The sequence below is a fragment of the Thunnus albacares genome, chromosome 23 (genome assembly GCF_914725855.1).
Source record: "Thunnus albacares chromosome 23, fThuAlb1.1, whole genome shotgun sequence".
Classification (NCBI taxonomy): Eukaryota; Metazoa; Chordata; class Actinopteri; order Scombriformes; family Scombridae; genus Thunnus; species Thunnus albacares.
In genome coordinates, this window is record NC_058128.1 from 13,481,217 (window position 1) to 13,508,758 (window position 27,542).

A 27,542-nucleotide genomic window follows, 5' to 3' on the forward strand; every position below is an offset into this window, starting at 1 on the left:
AAAACAAAGTCTTCTTCATACAAATGAAAAGTTAAATTAATAGGCAATAAAACACACTCTTGCTCAATAGAAGACACTCAGGAGTTTTGCTGTCAAAGGTGCAATGTGTAGGATTTAGTGGGATCTAGCAGTGAGGTTGCAGATTGCAACAAACCGATAGCCCCTCCCTCTCCAAGCATGTCTGTTCGGTTTATCCGTTCTGGGCTACTGTGGAAACATGGCGGTGCAACATAGTGAGCTCCGTGGAAGATGACCCGCTCCCTATGTAGATATAAAGGGCTCATTCTAAGGTAACGCAAACACAATCATTCTTCAAGTCTGTTCGGCTAGATGTCACTAAATTCTACACACTGCCCCTTTCTTGGTCTGGTATGACCAGTTAGCTAAGATGGCTAATGTTAGCAAACTTAGCTACTGTTTTATAACACATTACTGATTCACTTCAACAACTTCATGACTTTTCTGCCTTTGTGCTTCTGTTTGAGTTTTACATTTTAGCATTTAGCATGATCTCAAATGGTAACTTGTGCTAGCAGTAGCTGCTGTTGAGCAAAAGTTACATGGTCTTGCTTTAAAGTGAGAAACACCTCCACATGCCATATTTAAAGGAACTGCTGAAATAACAGCTATAAATAGATTTCTTTCTCTAACTTATCTTGTTAGTATTTGGAGTTTACCACACTTGGACAATCTCAGGAGAGTTGTCATTCACTCCAAGTAAACAAAGTCATTTTTAAATCTAGTGTTCTTAAATCCGGTGTTTTGAGTATTGTCCTTTGTGGCAAATCCTCCATTAAATTACACACATTTCAAGAATTACTTGTTAATATTGTTTAAAGGACCAGTGTGTAATATTTAGTGGCATGTAATGGTGAGGTTGCAGACTACAACCAACTGATAACCCCTCACCCTCCCCTTCCAAGCACATTCTGGGCTACTGTAGAAACATGGCGGTACAACATGGCAGGCTCTGTGGGAAAGGACCTGCTCCCTATGTAGATATAAAGGGCTCCTTCTGAGGTAACAAAAACACAATTCTTATTTTCAGGTGATTGTACACTAATTAAAAAATATTAATACTATATTCCATTTCTGCCAAGTCCGTTACGCTGGATGCCACTAAATTGTACACATTGCACCTTCAACCCAAATTTGGATGCATGTTCACATTCAATCACTGGCTCTTTGTAGGGAAAAACTGCCCACTGTCTGAGTTCTTTAGATAAGCAATTCCTATATTACACTTCATTATTTACTAGTTAGTCAGGAAAATATTGATACTTGTTTTATTATGCATAATGCCATGGATCTAATGTTTCTCCCTACGCTGCATCAGCACTTAGTGTCTACAACAGGAAGAACTGGAAGAACACAACTTTAGCCCAGCTGTTTTTGTACAGTAACTTAGCATATGGACCCATTATAAGCATCAGGTGTGTAAAACTAAAATGTCTTTATTCCTCAAGCTTTACATGATGAATGTCCTGATTCAAACAAACAGGCATTTATTAACGCTCTGCTCGCTACTGTAAAAAATAAAAAGATTAAAAAAAAATACACAATTTCAACTGAATGTAGTGTGACTGACAAAAAAAAAAAACCCAACTAAAATTCACAACAGAGCCAGCCGTAAGACTGTGGGCTACCTCCATGCGTGTAGTCTGTAGTGTGATGTGTTAACGGTTAAAAATGCTTAATGTCAAAGTGTATTTTGCCTGGTATCTTAAAGCATATGTATGTTTCATAATGATACAGACCTGAAAATGTCCTGTACTCATGCAGCGAGTCTCCTCTTTCAATCTGTGCAAAAATATAACAAGACTCAAACTCTGGAGCAAATTTACAGTCAACAGCAAATGAAGCTAAATATTCCAAAAAGCATTTCTTTTTTTTCTTCTTCTTTGTTTTAAGAAAATATGAGTGCTAAACTAGGATCATTTGAATAAGTAAAAATAAACTACAGAGCAATAGGGTATGAAAATAGTTAATTTTTTTTCTTCCTCCTGACGAACAATGATGACATGATGAAGGATTTGTGGCAACTGGTTTTGTAAGCCCTCCTCCTTCAATCACTGACCAAAAGAAAAAAACAAAAACAAAAAAACATTCAACTCTAAAGGTTCAAGAGACAACTTGATGTAAAATTGCACGTTATTCTGGGAACACGGGATAGCAAGAGAACACGAGAGTGACACGGGGAGAGAACATGTGATGGGAGGAAGCAGACATGAAATATGGTTGAGATGGTTGACAGATGGAGGAGATAAATAGCAAAGAGTTGGGGATGTGGGAGGAGGAGAAAGATACAGAGAGATGGGATGAATGGAGGAAAAGCAGAAGACAGTTAAAATGCGAGATGTGACGTATTGCTACTAAGAGAATGAGATGGAGCCGACAGACAAACCAAGTGAACATGACGAAGATGAAGAAACAACAAACTAAGATATGAGAATGACAAACTTTAACAGATTAAATGAGGTATTGCACAGATTAATAAAAAAAGCATAAAGGCAACAAAAATATACAGCAAATTGATAGAACATTTACATTTATAATTTGAAATTAAAGATTTCTTTTTAGAAAGACAAGAACAATTTTAGTGTCAATCATCCCGAGGGGGGTTGGGGAAGGGATAAAAAAAAATAATAAAAAAAAAAAAAAAAAAAAATCGCTAGTCATCCCATTCATCCTCATCCTCAAAGTCCTCATCATCTTCATCATCGTCGTCGTCATCTGTGGAAGAGAAGAAGACCTTCATATGAAGTCAACTGAAACAGCTCAAAAAAGATGTTTTTTTCCACACTAATTCAGGCAATGTTATATTTATTATATAAGTACTCTCCTTCCCTGATGAAATTCATATTTTTTTGGGATAACAAGTACTTCATAAATACATTTTTATATTAACACTACATATACATTTACATTTTTGACTTTGTACCTTCTTTGAATCTATTTTTAGGAGTACTTTCAAGCAGGAAAGAAAAGTTTCCTTTACAGAAAAGGCCAAAAAGTGGAAAAAAGAAATCACAAGGTACATGAGGAAGTGGGGAAAGTCTGATTTATATATTGGCGACAAAGTGTCATCTGACGTACCGTAAATGACGCAAAGTCTAGAGGTCTAATGTTAAGCCAACACATTGAGTTCCTGCAAGTGGTGTCAAGGAACTGCCCTATTTTTTAAGAGAAGTTTTACTTGCGTTGGCGGGGGGCATGTTGTTTCATGTACCAGTGAGGCCAAGAAATACAATCCAAATAGGCTGGTTTGAGAAATAGATCCATTATTTTACAGGCCAAATAACTACACAGCGGTTTGTAATAATAAGAGAGAGACAAGGTTAACTCTGGAAGGTTATCAAGATGTATAAATCACTTAGTAACCAGTACAAGCGGCAATAATGTTAACAAGTAATTTACATGGAATGAACACGTATGTTTTGATTGGCCGATGTAGCACCGAGCTGGGTGACTTTTTTACCTCTGCGTCAGCACTTATTATTATTATCAGTTGCTTTGGGCAAAAGCTAAATGAATGTAATATAATACAATGTAAAGTAATTTTCATGGTAAAAATCTTGTGGATTTCTACTGTACATGACAGGAGACGGGGGTGCTCTGAAAATGTCATTGATGCCCACTGAAGCTCGGATTAAACTTAAAAACAAAAATTTTATGAACAGAGCAGATGGTAGATATGTCTATATGTACCTGAACAGTGAATAGCCTTGTTCCTTCTCTTCATCACCTCCATCAAGGCCCCTACGATGCCTGCCGATGGGGCCGGGGTGGAAGGAGATGTATCAACATTGTCCTCCCTCTGTGGAGAAGATGGCATGAGCAGCCACAGTTAAAGCACAGGATACTCACTACTATACATAATTAGTAGGGAGGTGAGTTATATGTGACTGATGAATACTTACAGATTTAAGTTGGATTCCTTGTCGGATTTGGTCCAGAAGTGCGTCTCTGCCCGTGCTGGACACCGGCCTCTCTTTCTGTTCCACCTTCTTCAGCTGGGTGCCTTCTCTGATCTGACTCAGCAATGCCGACTTGCCGGGCACACTGCTGTCCCCTCCGTTGTCCTCTGTGGGCAGCGGAGGAGGAGCAGGGGGTGGGGGGCCGGGAGGCGGCGGAGGAGGAGGAGGAGGGGGAGGAGGTGGTGCTCCGGTGCTAGATGGAGTTGAAGATGAGGGGGGAGGTGGAGGTGGGGGAGGCGCCACAGGAATTGAGGCATGGGCTGGTGGAGGAGGAGGCGGGAGAGAGCCTCGGCTGGGCGGGGGAGGCGGTGGAGCGGACATGCCTGGTCGGGATGGAGGGGGAGGTGGGGGCGCGGAGATAGGAGCTCTGGAGGGGGGAGGTGGTGGGGCACCTCGCCCCCGGGCAGGGGGAGGGGGAGGAGGAGGGGCTGAGCTGTGGTGTGGGGGTGGGGGAGGTGGGCCGCCGCCTCTGGATGGAGGGGGCGGAGGAGCTGAAGAGAAAAACAAACAAACAAAAAAAACAGGTTAAAAAAGGGAAAATTTGTAATGATCACTATGCATCATTCAGAGTTCACACTGCAGCCTTGAAGAAGACACAGATGTATTTTTTTACATTCATTAAGGGATTCAGGAGTTTTAAAGTTTTCACAGCATATCTGTCCAAAATGCTCGTCAGTTCTCCATTTGTTGCTTTCATCTTTGCATCATGCTGTTAAAAAATTAAACCACTGGGGGCAGCCTTCTTGCATATAACTTGTGTTAATTTTGTTAAAACTGTGACATAATATATTTGCTTTTTCCATGACAAAGATGAGACGGTGATGAGATGAAACTGTATTCTGAAACTGAGAATCTGAATAGAAGAACCAGGGATTCATTTTGAACATGCTTTTCAATTTGCCTTATTGATTCTTAAAAGCTAGTTTGGGCCTAATGCACTTCAGTCAACTGCTGGTTAAAAAAAGCGTCAGTTCACATGCAAAGTGTTTACAATATGGCAGACCAGAAGTAGAGTTTACAAGTGTGATAAAGCTTCACGTAATGCTAAGACAGGAGTCACACAGAAAAAAAGTAATCATTGCACTAGGACTGGGCAATATATCGATATAATAATATATATTATATAAATGATATGAGACTAGATATCATAATATTGTGATATGGCATAAGTGTTGTCTTTTCCTGGTTTTAAAGGCTGCATTACAGTAAAGAGATGTAATTTTCTGAACTTAGACTGTTCTATTATTCACCTTTACCTACTTAGTCATTATATCCACATTACTGATGATTATTTATCAAAGCACCAGTAGTCATCCCTACAATATTGTCACAATATCGATATCGAGGTTTTCAGTCAAATGTTTGATTCTATCCATATTGCCCAGCCCTACATTGCACAACAATAATTTCATGAAAGGGAGGAAGTCTGTCTAACATGACTAAGCATTTTTGAAAGCTGCATTTTTTAATATCTCCAGCTGTAGTTACAATGCCCTAGAGTCAGAAAATTATAGCACATCCAACTCAAGTGAAATCAAGTGTAGAACAGCAAACACTGAACTACATAAGTAACCGCAACAACCTCACAAACTTTGGTTGAATTCTTATTAGATTCATAATACAACTCTACATGCACAGCCATGAGCTGTCACAGCAGGTCATGCATAGAAACCTACCGCTCCACCTGGGCGGACCTGGGGGATAAAACCACCACACTTGTTAGATTGTCTTAAAATGACAATCAACCCTTTTAAAAAGGCATTTTCACATGGACAGTGCCCTGCAAAAACATGTGCATAGATCACATTTAACAGAAGTGTTGAATATTTTTGACATCATGTGATGAGTTGCACCTTTTCTAACCATCTTCCCTTTTTGAATTATGTTTTGCACAGGCTCAAGATCTTTCACCTACATCTCTTCTTTGTAAATCCTCTTAATTCACTTTTGCTGCTATATGAGTAAACATGATCTTCAGAGCAATAAGATATGATTTATTCTCCCAGCTGCTTCTGTGCCTTACCTTGTCTCCGTAGCTCATTTTTGACAGCCTCTACTCCTCCTTTCTTCTCGATGAAGTCATAGATGACCTTAGAGGTCTCCTTGTCCTTCAGCTGAGCCTCAGAGATGCCACACATATCAAACAGGTTCTTCAGCTCAGGGTCCAAATTATTTAACTGAAAAGAGAAAACAGAGGAAGACAAGCCACTTTGATAAATGCATCTATTCAATCTGCTCAGGATGGACAATCAGAAACAGTTACCACAGTGGTAATCAAATTCTTAGCCCTGGAAAAGGAACCACTGTGCTTTACTAATTGGGTTATGTGAGGCTGCAGAAATACAAACAGACATGGTAAATAGCAAGAAATACAAGGCATTTCATAAATGTGTGACATAAGAAGGCATTAATTCATCCTCATGCACATTGCTAGAAGCTTTAATTGAATAAATTCCTCAATTTCCAATACTGTTAAACCTGACTGACATTTCCTAATCAGGCAGAGTTTCACTGTCAGTCGGTCGGGCCAATAGCAACAGTGGGTCAGACTTAATGAATCAAGAGCGATACAACTGATCATTCTCCTTGTTTACAATTTTCTTAGAGTTCTATTGATATTACTTGTAAATATTTCTGCAAATATTCTGAATTCAAACTACAGTATCTTCAGTTTACCGGCTCATGTATAAACACATTCCTGCACATACATAATCACATGCCCTACATGTTAAGATCTGTGATGTTATCTCACTGGTTTTTATCTGTATTTATGGGCTTTACAGCTCAGTAACACATTATTTGACCGACATGTGAAAAGTTAAGTGTGGTCATTTAGGATTACAGGGGATGTTGGAAAAAGCAGGATAACCCAGTTTGAAACTGGCTGTTAGAAATCTGTTCAACCATGTAAACCGTTTTACACATGAGCTGAATGTAAGAAGTAACTTGTAGTGTTACATTTTGTTTTGTGAGAACACTTTCAGCTAACCCTCTAAGATTGCTCAGAAGGAGACCACAATGTCACCCGTTATGCTGCCACCTAGTGGCATGGGGTAGCACTATGAGGTTGGCACCCAGGAAGAAAGTAGATCTCACTAACCCAGATCCAAGCACAAGTTAAAACAAGCCTGTTACCAAAGTTTCACCTTCAACCATTTCCGTTTTTTGTTGCCAGCTCAGATAATAAAGAAAGGAACTAAAGCCACAAACAATACACTCTTTATTTAATAGTGTCAATATGTTCTGTTTCTGGATAAACTGTGTGATGGTGCACCAATGCCACAAAGTATATCCTCATGTCATGATTTGAATTGTGTGAATACTGTGAAGAAAACTACAAAACTTTTCAAAGTGTTTGCTACTTAAAAAAGATGATCCTTTTAAAAGGTAGGACTTTAAAGTATTTCATCTTTTCAATCCTTGTGATGTAAGGATTGAAGAGAAAAGAGACAAATTTAGCTGGTAAGACTATAAAATATACTGCCTGCTCATTTGTGCTTCAGCTTTAAGCTGGAGGATTTGAGAAGTGAGTAAGCTTTGTTTGAATGACGTCACCCGTTCAAATCAATCCTTGAAAGCATTAACTTATGAAACCAAATCATCTGAAATTCATCTTTTTTTTCCCCGTTTAGAGATACAGTAAGTCCTCTGACCCGTATGATCTCATGCTCATCATCCAGCAGCCATCATAATTACTGATGATGCTTTTTGGGAATGAGTCCATGGATTATGCAGATGCAGGTTGATTCTCTTCCCTCCGAAATCTCCTTGTGTAACCCTACTGATGACTTGGCTATGCAGCTCAGCTTTAATATTTTGGTCCTGATAGTAAATTTGAAAAATCCATCTATAAGAGGGATGTCTGACTGACAAACAGATTAACTATAGGCCATGTTTTAAGAACATGTAGAGGTCACATACTCCTTCTTGTGCAGTCACATCGACATTACAATCTATAAATTATACTTACATCGAAACCTGTATTTGGATCCCATCCTACATGCCCAATGTGCCTGAGAGAAAAGAAAAATGGAAAGCTTTTGAGATCATGTAAAAGTTAAAAAGAGGAGAGGAGAGGGCTGAAGAGATATACAGTACATTCCTGAAAGCACAGCACAGATTTTCCTGTATTACTAATCATGGTACACACTGCATAGGATTAATACCTCCCACACATTCACCAGCACTTGTGATGTTTATGGACGAGTGGGCGATGGGGATGAGCTGGACCCTGGGCCAATATGTCATATAGGAGTTAATCAAATATGTTATGTATGAAATTTGGTGGATTTGTAGAAGTGGTGATAGAAATGTTTTGCAACAAATCCAAAATGTTGGGAATCTGTTCTGGTGCAAAGGGGTGAAGCCCAGACTGACAGATCTATCCAAGGCATCCTAAAAAACTAAACTATGGTCAGTGTTAATCCATCACCTGAACTGGACCCAACCCTGCTAGTGCCCAGCGACTCACTGGAAGTTGCTCGGTGTGCCGATGTCTGCCTTGGTCAACCTCTTCTTCTTTCCTTTGGTCTTTTTCTCCCTCTTGGGGAAGGAGGAGTGCACCATGTTGTTCATCTGAGAGTTGTTATGGTAACGCTGAACACCGCTGATCTCTGGGTTTTTGATGTCGACGGTGGCCATGGGCAACGTCGGGCCTGGAAAATGATCGACACAGTATTAAAGTTACAGTTTATATAATACAGCAGTGTATCAGACTATAGTGAAAAAACTGGGTTGAGAGGTTTCCCATTACATACATCTTAAGGAGTACAAGAATTTTTAATGGAGTCTGGCATAACTGTGACAACAGTGACGTGTTGAGTCTAACAGTTCATAAAAAAATGATAAGACCTTGGCTCCATGTTGAAATCCAAGCACAGGGCATTTCAGGGCCAGCAATGTTCTTCCAATTATGTTCAGTAATCCATTATTTAACAGCTATTACATACTTCACCTGGCTCAGAGAGAGCACTGGGAATTCTTTTTTAAAAGACAGAACTGAAGCTGAAACAAAACATTATTACCAAAGACTTGTCAATGTCTTAGAGATAAAGATATATGAAAATCTGTGGTAAAACTTGTTCTGTCAGTTTGGTGACCTGCCATCCTTTACAAACAACATTCATTCTAAAGTGAGTTCACTTTTGCATCTGGTGCATTGCTCGGTCAATCATACAAACTGTCAGTTACTGTAAATGAATATTTCTAAAACATATTTAAACTTTAGTATAGGAAACAATAATAAGTTACAGATTAAGAACATAAAATTCACAAAACAAAATGTTGTGTGTTTGTGTTTATATATTAGTGTAATGAAGAGTAGAAATATGACTATATTTTTCAAATTTGTGAAGTTGATTTAGACTAGACACTAGACACAGGCATAACCACATATGACATAACCACACATGGTAACGAGAACTGCAAAAAAGCAATCACCATGAACCAGCACTAACAGTAAATCCACCATACGCATGCAGCCAATTAACATGGATTTCATATCAACGATAAGGCATCAACACACTGCAAAATGTCCTCCAACAGTTCAACTGCTGGACTAATAGTCAGTGTTTTAGTAAATTATTGCGCCTAACATCGATGCTATTTATCTCCAGCTTGTAGATTTGTACTAATGTGGATTTTGAGTTGAGTCAACAAAGTCGTTCTCAATGTATTCACCAAAAGTATCACACTCAAGGAAAACAGAGTCAGCGTAGTTTCATTGCCCCTGTGATTCCTATCAGCATCTCATACCTTTGACACTCTCACTACAGGGACTTTTTGGTGTTTTGCTGGGTGAAGGTGAAGCTGATCGACTACGTCGCCGTCTCACCCTGTCCCAAATACACCCACCATCTCTTGCTCTGCAGGTGGTCATGCTGACATCGAGAAGCATTTTACCGACCAAGTTGCAAGTTCGCTCTTCGGGGCAAACGGAGAGCCGAGCGGTGGGGTCGGAGAGAGATGGGTAGAGTTCATCCTGAGGGAGAACCAGGCAGTGTAAGGAGGACAGGCAGCTACCTGGGCTCAAACCTCCACCTACTGCTGCTCCTCCTCCTCCGCCCCCTTCACATCCAAGTTCTTCAGAGGGCGCAGACAGGAAGGTGGTACAGAACATCATCGTAGGTGCTGACTGGGCATGGGCAATACGGCGAGAGCAAGCCCAGAAGGAGACACCAAGAAAGATCCTAATTTGAAAAAATTATTTAAATGCGGTTTTGTGAAACAATGTCTCCACAAAAAGGACTCCCTCTTCAGCCTGACAGTGAGCAGGAAAAAAATGCAAAATCCACTTGTCCCAGTCTTCTCAGGAAAAAGTTTTCTGCTTTGCTTGAACCTGAAAGCCAAGATGGTTTCCGAGGTTTCCAAAAGACGACCAAAACACAAGTGCAGAAAGTAAGCCAACTTGTGACGAACTTGGCGCAGCAGTCTGGATTTATTGAATTAATATCCTCATCAGACATATGGGGGAGTTGACTCGAATAGTGTCTGAGCTGTGCAGGCAGATATCCAGCAGTGCCATTGAAGGGGAAAAGAGCCAGCCAACACTTAGCCAGCCAAAAGCCAAAGTTTATTCTTTCTCTTGCATTCCTTCCATTACCGCAACAGATTTCTTCCACGCAAATTGTTCACTAATTTCCATTTCCCTGCTGCATCTGTCCGGCAGAGCATATTCATATCTATTTTGCAGTTATTTTCTATCACCCTGACTTTCCATCACAGCAGGACGCAGTGTTAGATCATCATGCTCGGATTGGCTCGCTGTGATCATTTCTCCACCCACTTCTACCGGTGTCTCCTCCCTTTCTCTACAAAAACACACAAATGGATCTAATCCTGGCAAATTATTCTGGCTTTAATGCTGGACTTTACGTAACCATTAAAACCCATCCATGCCTAATCCCACAGTAATCTCAGGGGTTTCTAAAACATGATGAATCTGCAGAGTAAGAGGAAGAGCGAGAAAAGCAGAGCGATAACAGAAAAGAGGAAAATGAAGACAGATGAAATGAAGAGCAGAGGGGAAAGGGCAGATTAGGACAAGTGATGAGCAGGAGAGAGCTGGAGATGGCAGAACAGAAGGAGAGAAAGAACCTTGCTAGAGTTGTTTAGACAGTAACAGAGCTATGTTGCAGTGACAGATGGAGACATGAAGAAGATATTCCTGTGGGAGGACATGGATGACTTTCTTTGGAGATGAACCAATTCATACACCAAGATCAAGATTCATAGACTGAAACCATGCACGGCAAATCCAAGATGGAGACTGTAACGAACATTTATAAGAGTGCATGACTGAGCACAGATTTATTGCTGTTAAATATGACTAATGTCCTTTTTTAATTTCTATTGACACAAAGCAAAACATCCACATGCCTGACGCCGTTAAGCTGCTCTGGATACGAGCATCAGCTAAAATGTGTCATGTGTGTAGTTAAGACCTCTGCACGGCTGCATGCGCACACACACAGATGTATTAATAAGCCTGCTCCATCAAACCATGCTGTCTATCCAAAACTGCTTTTCTCCTGTCCAGAACTAGGCTGCGTTTCTTATACTTTATGTCCAAAAAGCACGTGTATATATCTACAAATGTATGCCATCTGTTTAGTCATCAAATCGTATTGAGAGCCGAGGCGAGGCAATGAAGGGCATGTAGTTCACAGATCAAGACTCTAGATTCTAATTCACTAATGGTGCAATGACAGTATACAAAAACCCCATTACAAGGCACTGTGATGTTATGTTACACTGTATGTTATCACATAGTTTTAGTATTATGATCATTTGCCTGCTTTTCTTCTACATTCTTCCACTATTCCTATCATTTTGGAATCCATTGCCACTGACTGTAAGCCAAACCTATGTAAAAAAAACAACAGTTATTTCTTAGAAGTTGCTGAGCCTGGATTTGTGGATTTGTGAACAATATGGCTAATTACTCTGCATCATCATAATGGTGATGATGATGAAGCAGCAGCACCATGGCTGCTTGTTTGTCTTTCTCAACTGGAGGTGTTTTAAGTTTTAGGGCTGCAACTACCGATTATTTTCATTATTGATTAATCTGCCCATTATTTTCTTGATCTTTTAGTCAATGCAATGCTAAAAAAAAAAGGGAAATTTCTCATAATACACCGTGATGTCTTCAATTTGCTTATTTTGTCTGACTAACTAATATATGACAAAAAAGACAGCAAATTGTCACATTTGAGAAAGTGGAACCGAAGATTCAGCATTTTTGCTTAAAAAAATGACTGAAACAATTACTCTATTACCAAAATAGTTGCCCATTAATTTTATTTCGATAGACTGATTGACGCAGCTCTAGTAATGAGTACAGTAAGATGGAGGAAAGGAAGCAAAACAGACAACAGCTGTGTCTCATTTGCACACCACATACTATTATGTAATACATACTACTTGTCATAGTATGCAGTTTTTGAAGCTAGTATACAAAAACAACATATTTTACCATTTACCAGTTAATGTCACAAGACTTCATTGACATGACTGATATGTATCAGCATGTCGATTAAACTATAATTTTTTGAACTCCACTGCCAATTAAACCTCACAAGTAGAAAATGATTCTCCAAAGAATTAATAGCTGAGCTATTCCTGAATTTCACCACCATCCACAATTAATTTTCCAGCTATGAGCAGCTCCTCCTTTTCCTTTTTGTATATTTCATTGTGGGCCAGGTCTGAGCTTGTTTATTTACAGATTTTGTCATCTTTCTACTGTGAACACACAGTCTACTTACAGCCTAATAAGTATGTAGTCTTACTAGATGATGTAAATACATAGTTTGTTGACAGCTGTTTATGTAGTTGATAATAGGTACAATTTAACTGGTCTTTATTTGTATAATCAATCTTTTTGGATTTCAATTTGCTCTTAATGGATGCCACATTTTTGGAATTTCATATAATATAAAATGCTTCCACAATCTTAGGGAAAGGAAACAGTCTTGACTGGTTGCCAAGAAACACAAAACCCCAAATTATCCTAAAGCTCCACCCATCTGGCATACCGAGCAGATTGACACAAATGTTTGCCAGTACCACCAGACACTGGTCTGATGCTGGTTTTACACTTCTCTTCTGTTATTCTGAAGTTACTGACAGGAAATAGTGGAAAACATACCATTTGGAGGGTCGCGTCTCTTTTCTGTGAACACACAGACAAATGAAATCATTACAATCCTGTGCTGAGTAGTGGATTGTGTTAGTGGAAGGCGAATATGTGTCAGAGCGTCAGAACGCAGACGTACAAAGAGAAGATAGTTTATTGGTTCTTTAGAGCAAGGCTCGGCGGGGTTGTGCTTGTGCTGCACAGAATGGAAAGTTATTCAGAAAAATTGCCAAGCAGAGTGTTCTGTTAGTGTGTTTAGGAGACGTAAATCACACATTTCTGTATGTATACACACACATGACGGTGATTAATATATCCATACATACATTTAAAGGTCTAGAGGACAGTACATATATCCTCTGTATAGAACTATCGATGTTCAGGACTGAAGAGTAGAGTCTTTTAGATGTAACAGAAGCACAGAGGCTGTTAAAAAGGAGGGTTACTCTGCAGAGCTGATTAACTAAAACACACACACACACTTCACAACACAGATGGCTTGAGTTTTCCAATGGCCCAAAGGTCAAACAGAAGAAGCCTTGTAGCTAAGATTAGGCACCCAACGCAGAGGGCTGAAGAGGAGTAGATGAAAGAGAACGAGATCCATTTGAAGGGTCAGGAAATGACCCGCAGGAGAGGAAGAGGAAGAGACGGACGGTCTTAATCAAGCACATGATGATAAAAGTCTCAAGAATGAGTGCCAATAATAAGTTTAAGTGAAGTTAGTATGTGCACAGCTGCGCACAAAAAATGTTTTTTCAATCTAATCTGCATTTTGTGAGTTTGTTTAGATGAACTTAGACACATACAAACATTCACATCTCATTTCCTTAGATAAGATAGAGGGTTTAATGCTCAACTACATTTTGTAAAATTTCCTTAAAAAGGATTGCAGTCACAATGTCTAATTGTTGGTGCTGATGAAATCCATGTAAATTCAATTTTTGAGTGCCATTTATGATTATTTTCTATTTACAAAAAGCCCCTTTCAGGGCCCCTCACATTAATCACCATTTTCAATTCATGGCAAGTCTGAAAATAGGGATGAAGTCCTTCTCACAGCTGATCATTGATTTGTTTTTTTCATTTTAACCTGAAACTGTAGTGCCCCCATTAGGCCAGTCACCATAATTTTCCAAACGCCTGAGTGTTGTGGTGCATCCCTTACAGGTTTTGCTAAAAATTAATCTGGTGCTGTCTGAATCTCTGCTCCAACTCTACTGTGGGGATCATTTTAGTAAACTTTAAAAAGTGATTATTATGTGACCTGTCACTCACTGCATGATCTTTCTGTCCACTTCTATTTTACTTTGTCAATTTCATATGAGCACCTGAATGGCTAAAGCTGAAGGAGAGTTTACAGACTTATGTTTGAAAATGGTGTTATGTGTTATCATAAGAGACTGCTGTAGATCAGGAGAAGAGGAACAGATGGTATAGTAAACAAACCCAGGCAAAAAATTCTAAATAGTTTTCAATATATTCAATTTTGGTAAAGGATTGGTTCAAATGAACTAAAAAAGGCCAGACCCATAGAACATCTCACATCTCAACTGCAATACATCGTTCATGACGACATCAATCCATTGCCTCTATATCAATTACTTCATGTATTGATATTTAGACATTTTTTGCCCAGTTCTGTGTGATTAAGCACTGTAAAAATAACAAGCTTAGAAACAGACTTTATCTTGTGTTCACATTTACCAAGCCAGCTTCAGATTATTTCAAGCTAACACCTCTCACTGCACAGACTGCACGACAAATTAGGAAATTGCTGTACTGTACCACTACAGTAATATGGTTCGACTTGAAATAAGCTAAATAACAGCAGACTATTTTGAACACAAGATTAAAAAAATTGCTAAGCATGTCATTTTTTAGTTAGATCAGTAGGTCGATATGTAGGCATGTCAGCAGTCAGTTGGTACCAGTTTTCCTCTGTCTTTTCCCCAGTAGCTCTGACACATGGGCACGGAAACGCTTGGCCTCCTCTTCACTGGCAAAGTTCAGGCCCACTTGGCATGACTGTATGAACAGAAACGACACACACAAAACAGAAATTGGCCAAATTTAAAACAAGAGAAACATTGAGAACTGATTTACTGTCATGTAATGTGCTGCTTTAAAACAATGGACATAACTCTCCACATAATGTAAAAGATTTCTAATGTTTTCATAAAAAGCAGAATAAATTCCTTTTGTTACTTCTTGTCAAATCTATTTATTTCTTAAAATAAAAACTAATTGTAATCCCATTTCAAAGCCTATTTTCAAGATCTGTGTACAGTTAAAAGTCTCAAATTTATCACCACTATCTGCAATCTGACATACTTCATGGTCTGCTGGAGTCTGAGCCACTGTACTCACCAGCTAAGATGTTTACTCCACAAATGAAAAGGTATTGTCACATGAAATGCTTCAGATATGACATAAAGCTAGGGTTCCTAAAATAAATGCTGTTTTACATGATGGGAATAGTACTAAAAGATGTTGTTGTGTCTTATGGAAGGCAAACCTGGAAGTTAGCTCACGTTTCTCATTGTAGTTTTCTGACAAAGTGTATTGAGTGACAGCAGTGTATTGGATCTTTGATGAAGACAATAAGCTCTGTAGCAAACTAAAACTTATATATACATGTTTTGTTAAACAAAATCCTCTCGACAAATCAACAGTTTTTGCGTGGGTTGGGTGTTGAGAACCAGTTCTCAAGCTGTTTCACGTGTATGTATGAAGACACAAAATGTTTTTCAATATAAGCTTTTACACTTGTTGATTTCTGAAAACAAAGTTTTAACCTAGTGCAACTGTTATGCATGTGCCAATGCAGGTTTATTGTGCTTACAATATGGCAAACAGTAGCTCTTCAGTTAAGCAATAAGAGTCACACCTAGTTAAATGGGTTAAAAATTGACTTTAATGTGCAGGGGACAGATTCTTTTTGCACCATTAGGATAGGAGAGTTTTTGAGGAAACTGGAACATCAAGTGTTGTTGAATAATCTGTTAGTTTTTAATATTAGGATTTAATTGAGGAAACCAGTGTGTTTTTTCTGTTACCAGAACCTATTTATCAGTTAAATAGTCTATAAAGTAAACTGATGGCAAGAGAGGCAGAAACTACTACCTCATCTGTCCTCTCCAGCTTTTTCCATGAATGAATGCAAAAATACATCAAAATGGAAAAAAAGTACTAATCTGAGACCGAATTTGGGTGACCTGAAACAAAGAGGATTAAAAGTAAGAAAGTAAAAGAGAAATGTGAAACTCTACAAAGAGCGCAACTCACATCTCCAGCAAATGTGATGAAATAGGGTTTGGGGAGGTAGATGGTAAAGTTGTTGTACAGCTCCTGTTCAAACATCATCTTACCGTCCTGTGGAAAAAACAGATATTGAATAAATAATTAATTGCTTATATATACAGAAGAAGGCATGTATACAAACAAAAGGAAATGTGTGTAAGTGTAACTAAACATGCTGTGCACTGGAGTTGTTTTTAATTTATGTTTTCTGTTGATGAATAGACATCCCACAGATTCCACTGTGTGCCTATAAAAACATTAAATTGAATGGTGGTACACCACCACTGGATAGTCATAGTGCTAAGTAACATCAGCTGGCCATGTGCCAGCAAAGATGCAATCAGCAGCATGCAGAACTGCTCTGTATGTACCTACCCTGATGTCAAAGACCCTGATGAAGTAGGATCGTAGGGGGTTGTCTTTGATCAGACAGGCCACCCCGCAACATTTCTTGTTCCAGCTGGAGTTCCTGTCTGCTGTGAACACCTGGACCACTGCTGAGGACAATGTCTGGAGAGAGATAGAGTCATGATTATACGGTGTATTTTAATAGCTAGAACATGGTTTGTGTGTTTTTTAAGTAGCCATGTAAAGCTGCACAGAAGAAGAGAATAAATACTTTTTGTACATACAGTATAGAAACTGATTGTTTCCTATGAAATTAAAGTAACTGATTATAAATCAATGTAGGTTGTTAGTGATAAAGGCTTCAAGGCTTCTGTGAACTCATCGACCACTGAAATCTGTAAAGCCAATGTTTGCAAAACTCAACATCTACGAGCTGCGATGCTCAAGATTTCGCATCAGCCCTGCATCACTGTGTAGGGTGAAAAGCGATTAAAGGTTTGATTCTCTTTGTTTTAACAGTACAGGATAGTACTCATTCTACTAATGCCCAAATAGAGAACATCAAAATGAGGGCACAAAAAATATTTACCTGCACCGACTCAAAAATAGTAACTCTATGACCACCTCCTTGATCAGGAAGGTTACCATGAGCTTCAGTGCCTCCTTAAACAGTTGATTAAATAGGTGAAATCAATTTGAAAATGTGTCCATGCTATCCACTGCTTTGCGCCTATCAGTTTGATGGGCAGTATGAAAATATAATGACACAACAACACACTGAGTGACGGGGTGATAGTGACTCTGTGGGGGTCAAAATGCTCTGCCCTGTGGTTATCAGAGGAGAATCCATCAATGCCAAAGAAGAGGAACATCCGCTAAATTGAATGAGAGCAGCGGGGGGTTAGTCAGACTACGCAGATAAAGGGCACTAACAGGAACCAAAACTGATTTTGTCGTCATACCGAATCAATGTTGTAACACAGAATTGTAAAAAATCTGTTTTGACAGTTTCTCCTTTGACACTGGTGACTGTAACAAAGGTGCACTTAACCATGCCAGGAAAATCACACAGGACACATCGTCACAGATACAAAGCACCCTTAATTGTGGTTGCTCGTTTACTCCTGGTATGTATTGAGAACGTTTCTTGAAGTCTAATATCCATTAAGGATCCAAGCTATATTAAGAGCCTATACACATGCACCCTTTGTAAGAATAAAAGTCATTACACTTAGCACTTCTCTCATGCAGCATCTGCCATGCTGCTTACCAGTATTTAAGCACATAACAAGTCTTTAAAAGTTACATAAAAACTGATAACTCACTCCCTCATATCACCTTAAATTTTAAGATGTTTGGAGTTTAAGACTCTACTTTAAACCTTAAGTTATCAGTGAGATATATGTCTACAGTCTGAGACTACTATATAATGATATTTACCTACAGTACGTGCTAAGGAACACACATGTGGCACATTCACAGACACATCTCTGATCATAAGACCAGATGAGACCCCCACACCCCCCAGGGTTTTACAGGTTGCTGCAGGGTTTCCTCACACTGAGGGGTCCAGGTTCACAGCCATTAACACACAGATGAAAGCGAGAGCATCAACAAGGGAAATGCCTGAATGGTTCCAGGAATTGTTGCATGCAATCAAACAACACAAACAGAGCTCTGGTCTTGTTCATTGTAATTTAGTGTAATGTGAATGTGATGCTTAAGTAGAGAAGACGTTGCATAGGCCAAAAAAAAAAAAAAAAAAAAAGAACTGTAGAGAAACTTGCTACTGTAGTAGCTCATTAATATATATATACCAGCATTCATAGTTCCTTTTATGAACTGTACATATATCACATTCATACACATTTTGTACAGGCTTACATTTACTTCCTCAATCTGCAAACTTCTCCTTTATTGCACTTTATGCCCAACTTGCACTTCTGGTTAGGTGCCAACTACATTTTGTTGTTAAGCACTTGTACTTGTTAAATGACAATAAAGTTGAATCTAACCTAATAAAACCATAGCCTGCTTGGGAATGAAAACTGTACACAACTTGTAGCGGTCTCAAGGTTTGTGTCTGACAAGCCAGAAAAATTCAGTGTAATAAATTCCACTATGATAGTTCCTGGACCACAGCCAAACCTACAGTTTGTTTGCTCTGGTCTGAATCAGTGGATGAGTTTGTAAACTTGTTGTGTTTTCCTGTTGATTCAGTTTCTTTTCATAAAGAAAAAATTAAAGTGGACCAAAATGCCATGTGAGAACAGTCCCTTTGCTTATTGGTTAGTTGTGTCTGGCAAGGGAGGAAGATCGTAAACACAGGAAGAAGGTCCTGAAGAAGGTCCTCTGGCCAAATGCAATATACTTTGCTGTGCTAGTCCAGGTCGGTTCTCAAATCATTCTGCTGCTATCTGCTAGCAACTGTTGATTTCGCTCATCCGCATCCCAGTATGCAAAGTGCAGCTGGCTATGGGAACTTGCTGAGCACACCTAGTAGTTGGGTTGGATCACGTTCCTACCACAAACAAAGCACCACTTCCTTATGGTGTCTCAAAAAGTGCTACCTTTCAGGGCATCAAAATGCAGTTCATGTTGATGGGTTTTCACATTTTACATTCACTTCTGCACAGGAGGTCAGAAAAACTTAAGGAGAAAGAGTTGCTATTACATAATGTAAGATTTGTCCTTGGTTTTACTTGCAAAGCTACTCTAAGCAGAAGCAGAGATTTACTATTTATCTTGTCTGACAGAAGGCCTTCATCAGCACTACTATCCTAAGAATACTTTTAAATCCAAAACATAAGCATGACAGAGTGTCACACATCTCTCCAACAGCATAAATAAGAGCTGATTACTCACTGACTCAGTGCACCATAGCTCTTCATATAGGAAGCTGCATTTTGCTAAGTGGGTTACACAGCCTCAAGGCTTAAAGGGAACGGCTGAAAGGCTTGTAGTAGCCACATCGTATGACTAACATTACACCGCACACAACACAACGTACAGTGCATGAGATAACACAATGGCACAAGCACATGCAGCAGAACCATTATGTTGTGGTCATGAATCAGTTCATAACCTCGCAGCATGAATGAGTCTACTTCTACCACAAACTTGGCTGCAATCATCAATATTATGACATTAATTTTAAGCATTTAGACAGGTCTTAATACTAACTGACAGACAATATAATCAAAGTAGGTTCAAATGTGTTTTACAAGCATGTTACTTTTTTGTTTTCCTCCTGAATCAGCATCCAACTACATCATTATAGCATTAACAGACTTTGTTTGTCATCACAGAGGCCATTTGTCTGTCAGCACTTTGTGTTATTTAGATATTTTTATTCATGTGTATATAAACATTGATTTTATCGGCAGCCTGACAGCTCCTGATTGATTGTATTTAGATCACAAATACACAAGATCAAATGAATAATGTGAATTCTGCTATGTGATGGAATTTCTCTTTCACAGAGGCTTTAATGGTGTCCATGCGCTGAGGCCCTGGGGTTTCATCTGCCCATGGAGTGCTGATTGTTCCTGACAGGGCCAAAGGCTGCAGGAAGTGGAGCTCACTCTATGGCGTCATCAAAACCCGACAAAACGCTCACTCACGAATAAATTCTCCCTTGTGCACTTGTTCTCAAACTCACAGTTTCTACATCTGACCTGAGCTACAATGATAAAGCTAATTATCCATACAGGACACAGTCTGCACAGTTACAACCACAATCTTTCTCTTTCACAATCAGAACAAGGAGACCAGGAAGCACCAGTCTGTGATTGAAGATTTTATCAACATGATGCTGGACTCTCTGAAAGCAACAGCATTGTGCTTTATCTGTTAATCAACTTCAATGGTATTCCCAGCTTGTAGAGGCATCTCACCAAAAAGAAAAAAATAAAGAACAAACACACTTTTTACTAGGGGTGGGAATCACAGATGAAGTCACGATACTATCATGATATTCTTCCCACAATTAAGATATATCACAACAAAGGCAATTCTGCGATACACAATATGTCACAAAGAAATATATATATATATATATATATATATATATATATATATATATATATATCTCACGATATCTGTAACTGAAGAAAGAAAAAAATATTTCAAAGAGCAGCAAGGATAGTCAGATAATGTACAATGCTCATTATCAGTACTCAAGTTTCACAGAAAAGAAATGCCGCCAAGTATAAATATCACAACACTGCTAATTGTAGCCTCTTTTTGTGCCTCTCATAGAGCTGCTGGTAGTTAGGAAGTCTGATAAGAGACAACAGAGAGGTGACGTCATGCTGATAACCCAAAGATTTATTCATTTTCCGTGGCAGTAAATACAACACGATCTGCCGATAACTAACTTCTATGTTTAGAACTTTACAAGATATTCTGGGCTAATGAGTGACAATAGTAGGCTAAACATTAACGATTAACAGCAGCGGCTATGTATTGACACTTCCCCACAGACACACCGAAGAGCTACTCGTAGGGCTGCTAGCTGAGCTACAACAGTTATCACAGAAACTTTTACAAAGGGCCATGAATGTGCCTCTAGTTGATGTCAAAGTTCCAGCAGACTCTGCATGGTCAGCGCCGACATGAAGAGTCTGACAGCAGCTGCTCATTGCTGGTCGTTTTTGCTTGCATTTTTTTTCTTAATTGTCACCTCAATCGCCGCCCATCTGACCGTCACCAGTCTGTTCAGCGCCTTCATGAGGAGGTGGAGGGTAGTGGCGCTCTGGTGGTGGTAAGCCAAAGTAGCTGAATCAATTCTGAGCGGTCCTACAGTAGGGTCCAAATGCCTGAGACCACTTTGGGAAATATTACATGAACCATCTTTGGCCATCGGTAGCGATGAGCCGAGTGGAAAAGAATGAATTGGCCTGATGCTGAAGAAAAAAAAAAAACAGCAACCTCTGTTTGAAAGTGAAAACATCACTTTAGTTCCTGAGAGAGGATCGTTGACTGTTTGCCTAAGGGCTGGAAGCTGTGCTCAAAAGTCGTTAAGATTAAATAATTTGTTAAATAAGGACAACGTTAACAGTTAAGAGTCTACAGATAACAACAAATAATCAGGCGTAATAATTATGTGCAAAACATTTTGTGATATGGAGAGGGCAATTTCTGACACTGTGCATGCTTACTCTCCTGTGAAATGTTTTAGAAGCTGCTGTGACATGGCTGACCTTTCATCACAACAAGACCTTCAAGCCCCCAGAAGTTTTGTTTTGATCGGTTAACAGAGAATCAGCAGGGGGAGATTCTGTTTACTCGTGTCCTTTTTGCTTAAATGCAGGAGGAAACTTTAATTTTACTTTATTTTTAGGCTTTAATTTAAACGTCTTCCATAAACCATTTGGTCAACCATTTGTACCAGACTGTAATAGTTCTTCATAAGATCTTCCCAAGAGGTAGGAAGTGACAAGTGAGATGCAAAGGAATGGGAAATGGTGGGACAAACCTGACAACAGGAAAAGTGGGTGAGGGCAGGAAGGTAGTACAGGGAAAGAGAAGAGAGACAAGGAAAGTGAATGATAGTAGGGAAAAGAAATGACGGAAGAGATGCAAAACAGGCTTGAAAAGGAGATGAAGGCGAAAATCAATGACAAGAAAGTGGGGATAGGAATAGACTACATAAAAGGTGAGATTAAAAATTTAGAAAGGAAGGAGAGAAAATTGGAAAAAAAGGGGGAGAAGTGGAGGAAAAGAGGAGTCATGTTCCACTTCTCCAGCACAAATCACCAGAGGAGGCCGACCACGGGACTTCCTGTAGGACAGGACTGCTGATCAGGCAGTCTGTGCGCGCTCACACACACACACACACACACACACACACACACACACACACACACACACACAGAGTGTGAATTGGACCCGTTCCACCTTTTGCCCAGTCAGACAGTGTTGCTGATGGTGAAAACAGCACAAGGAATACTAATGAGTACAACCAATGAGTAAGACCACTGTGCACGTACCTGTTGGTGTACGCATGTGTGTGATTCAACCAAAGCAGAAAGCAGGTGGAAATACTTCAAGTTGTTTTACAGTTCCAGGCAAAGGTCTGTAAACTGTAATTATTCACTGTGCATTTGGTAACTTCCTAATCTGTAATCTGTACGCTGATCTGTTGCAAAATAAAGCTACTGGCAACACAGGGCAGACTTTAAATGAAGTGCATTAAAACGCTAACAGAATCTGTTAAAATTCACAACCATGTTCAATATAACTTGACAGCAACAGCTTGCCTTAGCAAGCGTGGTGAAATCTTTTGTGCAATCCAAGCAACAAAGAGAGTAATAGAACCATATTTTAATTCTGAGATTAAAGCAGCAATATTAATATAACTCTAGGGGCAATGCAGTGCAAAAAGTTGCCTTGTGTATCATTGTTGGACATCAAGTTTTCCACCACTACCTCTTTGCAGGGACTAAAAGCAAGCAATAAATAACAGTAGGGACGTTCTGCTTTTAAATACCTAGCAAGTATACAAACAGAGTAAATCAAGTCTAATTCAGTTGCACAAAGCCATCTCAGAAAGACGTCAGTACCAAGAAAGTAAAGGTGACTCTGTGATTCTTACATTTTCTGCATAATAAGTACATTACATAACACAAAATCACTCAGTGAGCCACTAAATCACTGGTGGGCATTCTAATTAGATTGGGCAGGGAGACACACAATGTCTGTCTTTTCCAATCTTCCTCTCCCTAGTTTCTCCCACACACACACATACACACACACACACACACACACACACAGACACACACACATACAGTCTGTCTCGAACTCTCTCTGCATGCAAAGACGTGTACAGACACACAAGAGTGTAGGACTGTGAGGAATGTTCCTGATTCTGTGTCTCTGTCACATGCTGAATGACACAATTACTATAATGCCAGAGGAGTGCTGTCACTGGATTTTTCTAAACAGGTTACATAGGTGAAGAAAGACACACCCCATAAACCTGTGTGTCCACGCAAAGGAGGAGGCGGGACATCACACAGTGTGACCACATATGGGCCTGGCATAGTGTCATGGGACAGGAAATGTGCTCTTTCCAAAGCAAACAGGTGTGCACACACACACACACACACACACACACACACACACACCCACAGCATGACTGGTTCACTGCAAGTAGGTGAGCTCTGCTGACAAAGAGGAAGAGCCATTTCTCTGTCCCTCAAACATACCACCTTTCTTATACACCAGTAAAGGAAGCTATGATTGTTATGGGGAAATAACCTGAGAACAGGCTACGTAAAGGTGTGTACTATGAAAGGGCAGTTAACTATTATATGAATGCAGAAATGGACACTGTTGCCTCTCGGACTGACTCATATCTATAGAGCAAACCTGATTAGGCTTTATAGATGAAAGACATAACATAGTTTAACATTAATTTATTAATCTGACACCTTTACAGTCTACTGGCTGATATTATTGGGTGACAACTCATGAGACACGAACAAGTTTTAAAAGTACACAGAAAAACATTGTTGCTAAAAAAGAAAATTGAAACAATTTACATGTATTTAGGGTTGATTTATACAAATTAGGGTTGAGTGATGTCTATGATGAAGTCCACAATGAAACATTGCAATGGACGATAATATCGTTGTTGGGGGGTTTACTTATGGTCATCTCCTACAAAAAGGTACTATAATTTTTTAATATACTTTCTTTATACTTTTTATATGTATGTATGTTGTACTTTGATTACTATTTCTATTTTTTGCACATCTGAGCCCATTCACAGCCCATCCTCACCTACTCACCCAGTCTTTCCTTACTTTTCCTCACTATAGCCCATGCTTAAGCTACCTCATTAAGCAGATCATCTGATTATAAAAAATATTTGAAATACTAGGGGGGGGGGGGCGCTTTTAAATCACGACGTTATGGTGGTAAATGGTGGTGGTCGATGACTATCAGCCATCAATGGCTGATGATTATTAAAATTGTGAAAAATGCTGATCACTGTTTACCAGAGCCAAAGGTGACGAATGTCTTGTTGTCCACAACCCAAAGATATTCAGTTTACTGTCAAAGAAGACTAAAGAAACCAGAAAATATTCACATTTGAGAAGCTGGAACCAGAGAATTTGGACTTTTTTTTCTTTAAAAAAATAAATAAATAAAAGACTCCAAATGATTAATCAATATTAAAATAGTTGGCGATTCATTCAATAGTTGGCAACTAATGGATTAATCGTTGCAACTCTGATGATGTCTCACCCTCAGTCTCACTTTTGGCCTTTTGCTGGAAAACAGTGATACACACACACACACACACACACACACACACACACACACACACACACACACACAGACACAGACACACACACACAGACACACACACAGACACACACACACACACCCTTGTTGGGGAACAATATTACCCTCCTGCACAGTGAAAGACTTGCAAGTGCATTTCTGCCTTAATGGTGGTAAAGTACAGGACATTTTTGGACTGCAAAAGTCAGCAAATGAGACAGGAAGATACTCCTAACAGCATGGCAGAAGAAACCACTTCCCCCATAATGCCCATCGGAGTTGTGCACACGCATTACTACAATAAACCTACATACAATTTAGTTTAGCTATATAATCTGGGTGTGAAACGACTGATCATCAGGTGAAGGGTAACAACTTCTGACTGTGGTGAGAAACGGTTAAAAACTAAAGCCACTATGTAAGGAAAACATTCATTGGTTTGATGCTCAGGGGTCTTCTGATATTGGTTTTACCTGCTGAAATGGTTTAAATTGCTCATGAATATTCCCTGCCAGTGGGGGTATGGGAAATACAAGGATAAGCTATGTTATGTTGTCTAATAATGATGATGTAGCTGCAAATGTGACTTCACTCTGCTGGGCATGGTGCAGGGGGGAGCACATAAAAATGAGTCAGCTGAACGCTAACTAAACGTGTTACGTAATTATCACACAATATTGAATCGTGACATTGCACTACTGATCTTGACTGCAGCCACACTGGTAACAGCAAGGCTTTCTCGTCTCATTTTGTACACCTCCTTGCATTAAAACAGGGACTGTCCTCAGCCTGGTACATTCTTCTCAGTGGACACACTTCCCGAAAACAACCAAGGTTCAGCTGTGTTATGTAATGCCAGTGCAAAAACCAGTCCTTTCTTTGCCCTGCTGATTGATTTAACAGCTCCCAAAAATCCCTGACTACTAACTCCACTCTGTCAAAGCTAGGTTGAAGGCGTGACGGCGGATTTTTTTAAGGATTTCGTGGGTGCTTTCAGGTGTGTCAAGCTGTAAGTTAGACCAGGCCCAAGGCTGGAGTGAAACTTGCTGTTTGCCCAAATGTCAACCGTCCCAAACGGGACGTTTAACACAGCCCTCCCTCGTCGCCTCGGCTGTCACAACAAACCAACCTCTTCAGTCTTTAAGTCTCAAAAAAAATAAAAATAAATAAATAAATAAATAAAAAATAAAAAAATCACAACATATAAACTGTAGGCCACAAACACACCGTTAAGTTACACCTCATAGCTCGCCTTATGTCTCCCAGTGTCGGGACAGGAAACACGGAGCAAGTTAGCTAGTATTAGCTTTTTTTTAAGGCAGCTATCATACAACAATTTCATGGGGAAAAAAAACTTACGATGCATTTCCTGCCAATTTGGTTGAAAAGGCATTCATTCTCCTGCGGTGTCAGCAGGATCGAGCCGACGTTTGCTTGCCGCCGTTGCGACGGATGTCCACTCATTATTGGTGATCAATTTATAAAGTATGCACCGACTCTAACTCGTTATAAGATACATAAACAATCCCTCGGTCATCCGTGGCCTTCCTCCGAGCCCCTCTCACCGGCTCGGTTTAAACCTGGGGGGTCCGCTAAAGGAGAAGGTACTCTCCAAAAAAACTGTATGCTGTTTGGGAATGCAATGTGACGTCCCGCTCCTCTTTAAAATAAGGTCAAAACTGCAGCGGCTGAGCGAAGACGGAAAACGGTGAAAACTTTCCTGGGAAGTCCGGCCGCCAGAGAGCCCGGAGCCAGCCAGCTCCATCCAACATGGCAGTGGCAGGACGACTCCACTGCGCCGGGAAAGGGGTGCACACGTTTCCCAGCAGTGTCCCACATAATCAGTGAGGGAAAATCTTAGCACGACACACGGTGAAAATGTTATATTTAAGTAATCTTAAATATTTCATATATTCTTGTAAAAGCTTGGTGAGCATGTTGTGCTTTATAAAAAGTATACTTCTCAGCAGACTCTCCATGACGATGGTTCCGTCCAGTCCGCCCCTGGCTTTTATGACAGGAATGTGTGCGAGTGCAGAATGGGAGGAGATAAGAAAGAAGGTGCAAGTTGCCAAGATGATGTTATAATGCAGAAATTAATGCAAATCTAAGCCCACACTTTAAATTAGAAAGTTAAACCTGAATAGCTGTTAAGCAAAGGAATCATGGAAATTATAATTTCCCTCTAATGATAACAATGTGGCATTTCATTCTTAAAGTCAGAGGGGTCATTGCATGGTTCAACTATGATTTCATAGTACATGAAACACCCTGGGTAAAGGACTGATTGGCCCTCTTGAACTGAAATGCTTGTGGGTCAACAAAACTTCCTTTCATTGCGATAAACTAAAAATAACCTACGATAGAAGTGAAGTAAAAATTAAGACTGCTCCAGTTACTATACATAGCCTCAGGGGTAGGAGTACCATGTCTGACATATGCTTCAAAGTGTACATTTCAGTGTGTTACTACAGAATCTT

The 27,542-nt window shown here is 39.6% G+C and overlaps 1 protein-coding gene across 4 annotated transcripts; it reads right to left on the reverse strand.

The window, feature by feature from the left end:
* Positions 1-1,438: 1,438 nt before the first annotated feature.
* On the reverse strand, positions 1,439-26,851 carry waslb (WASP like actin nucleation promoting factor b). 4 transcript variants are annotated; one of them, XM_044343577.1, is made up of 12 exons: positions 26,422-26,851; positions 16,795-16,929; positions 16,405-16,491; positions 15,048-15,144; positions 13,129-13,152; positions 8,449-8,632; positions 7,948-7,990; positions 6,001-6,154; positions 5,654-5,671; positions 3,921-4,468; positions 3,709-3,817; positions 1,439-2,733 (listed from the first exon to the last, which is right to left on the reverse strand). In XM_044343577.1, exons 1-12 carry the CDS (start codon positions 26,524-26,526, stop codon positions 2,672-2,674), a joined length of 1,566 nt encoding a protein of 521 aa, XP_044199512.1. In that variant the 5' UTR covers positions 26,527-26,851; the 3' UTR covers positions 1,439-2,671. The 4 variants fall into 4 exon arrangements, with proteins under 4 accessions (XP_044199512.1, XP_044199514.1, XP_044199513.1 ...); XM_044343579.1 differs by lacking the exon at positions 13,129-13,152 and having other exon boundaries at positions 26,422-26,850; XM_044343578.1 differs by lacking the exon at positions 5,654-5,671 and having other exon boundaries at positions 26,422-26,850.
* Positions 26,852-27,542: the final 691 nt, after the last annotated feature.

Excerpts from the sequence above, each read along its gene's own strand:
- waslb (XM_044343577.1), bottom strand. The coding sequence starts at position 26,526 with ATGAGTGGACATCCGTCGCAACGGCGGCAAGCAAACGTCGGCTCGATC. Across the intron at positions 3,818-3,920 it reads AAGGAATCCAACTTAAATCT|AGGGAGGACAATGTTGATAC; the intron begins GTAAGTATTCAT and ends TCTTCTCCACAG. Across the intron at positions 2,734-3,708 it reads CAAGGCTATTCACTGTTCAG|ATGACGACGACGATGATGAA; the intron begins GTACATATAGAC and ends TCTCTTCCACAG.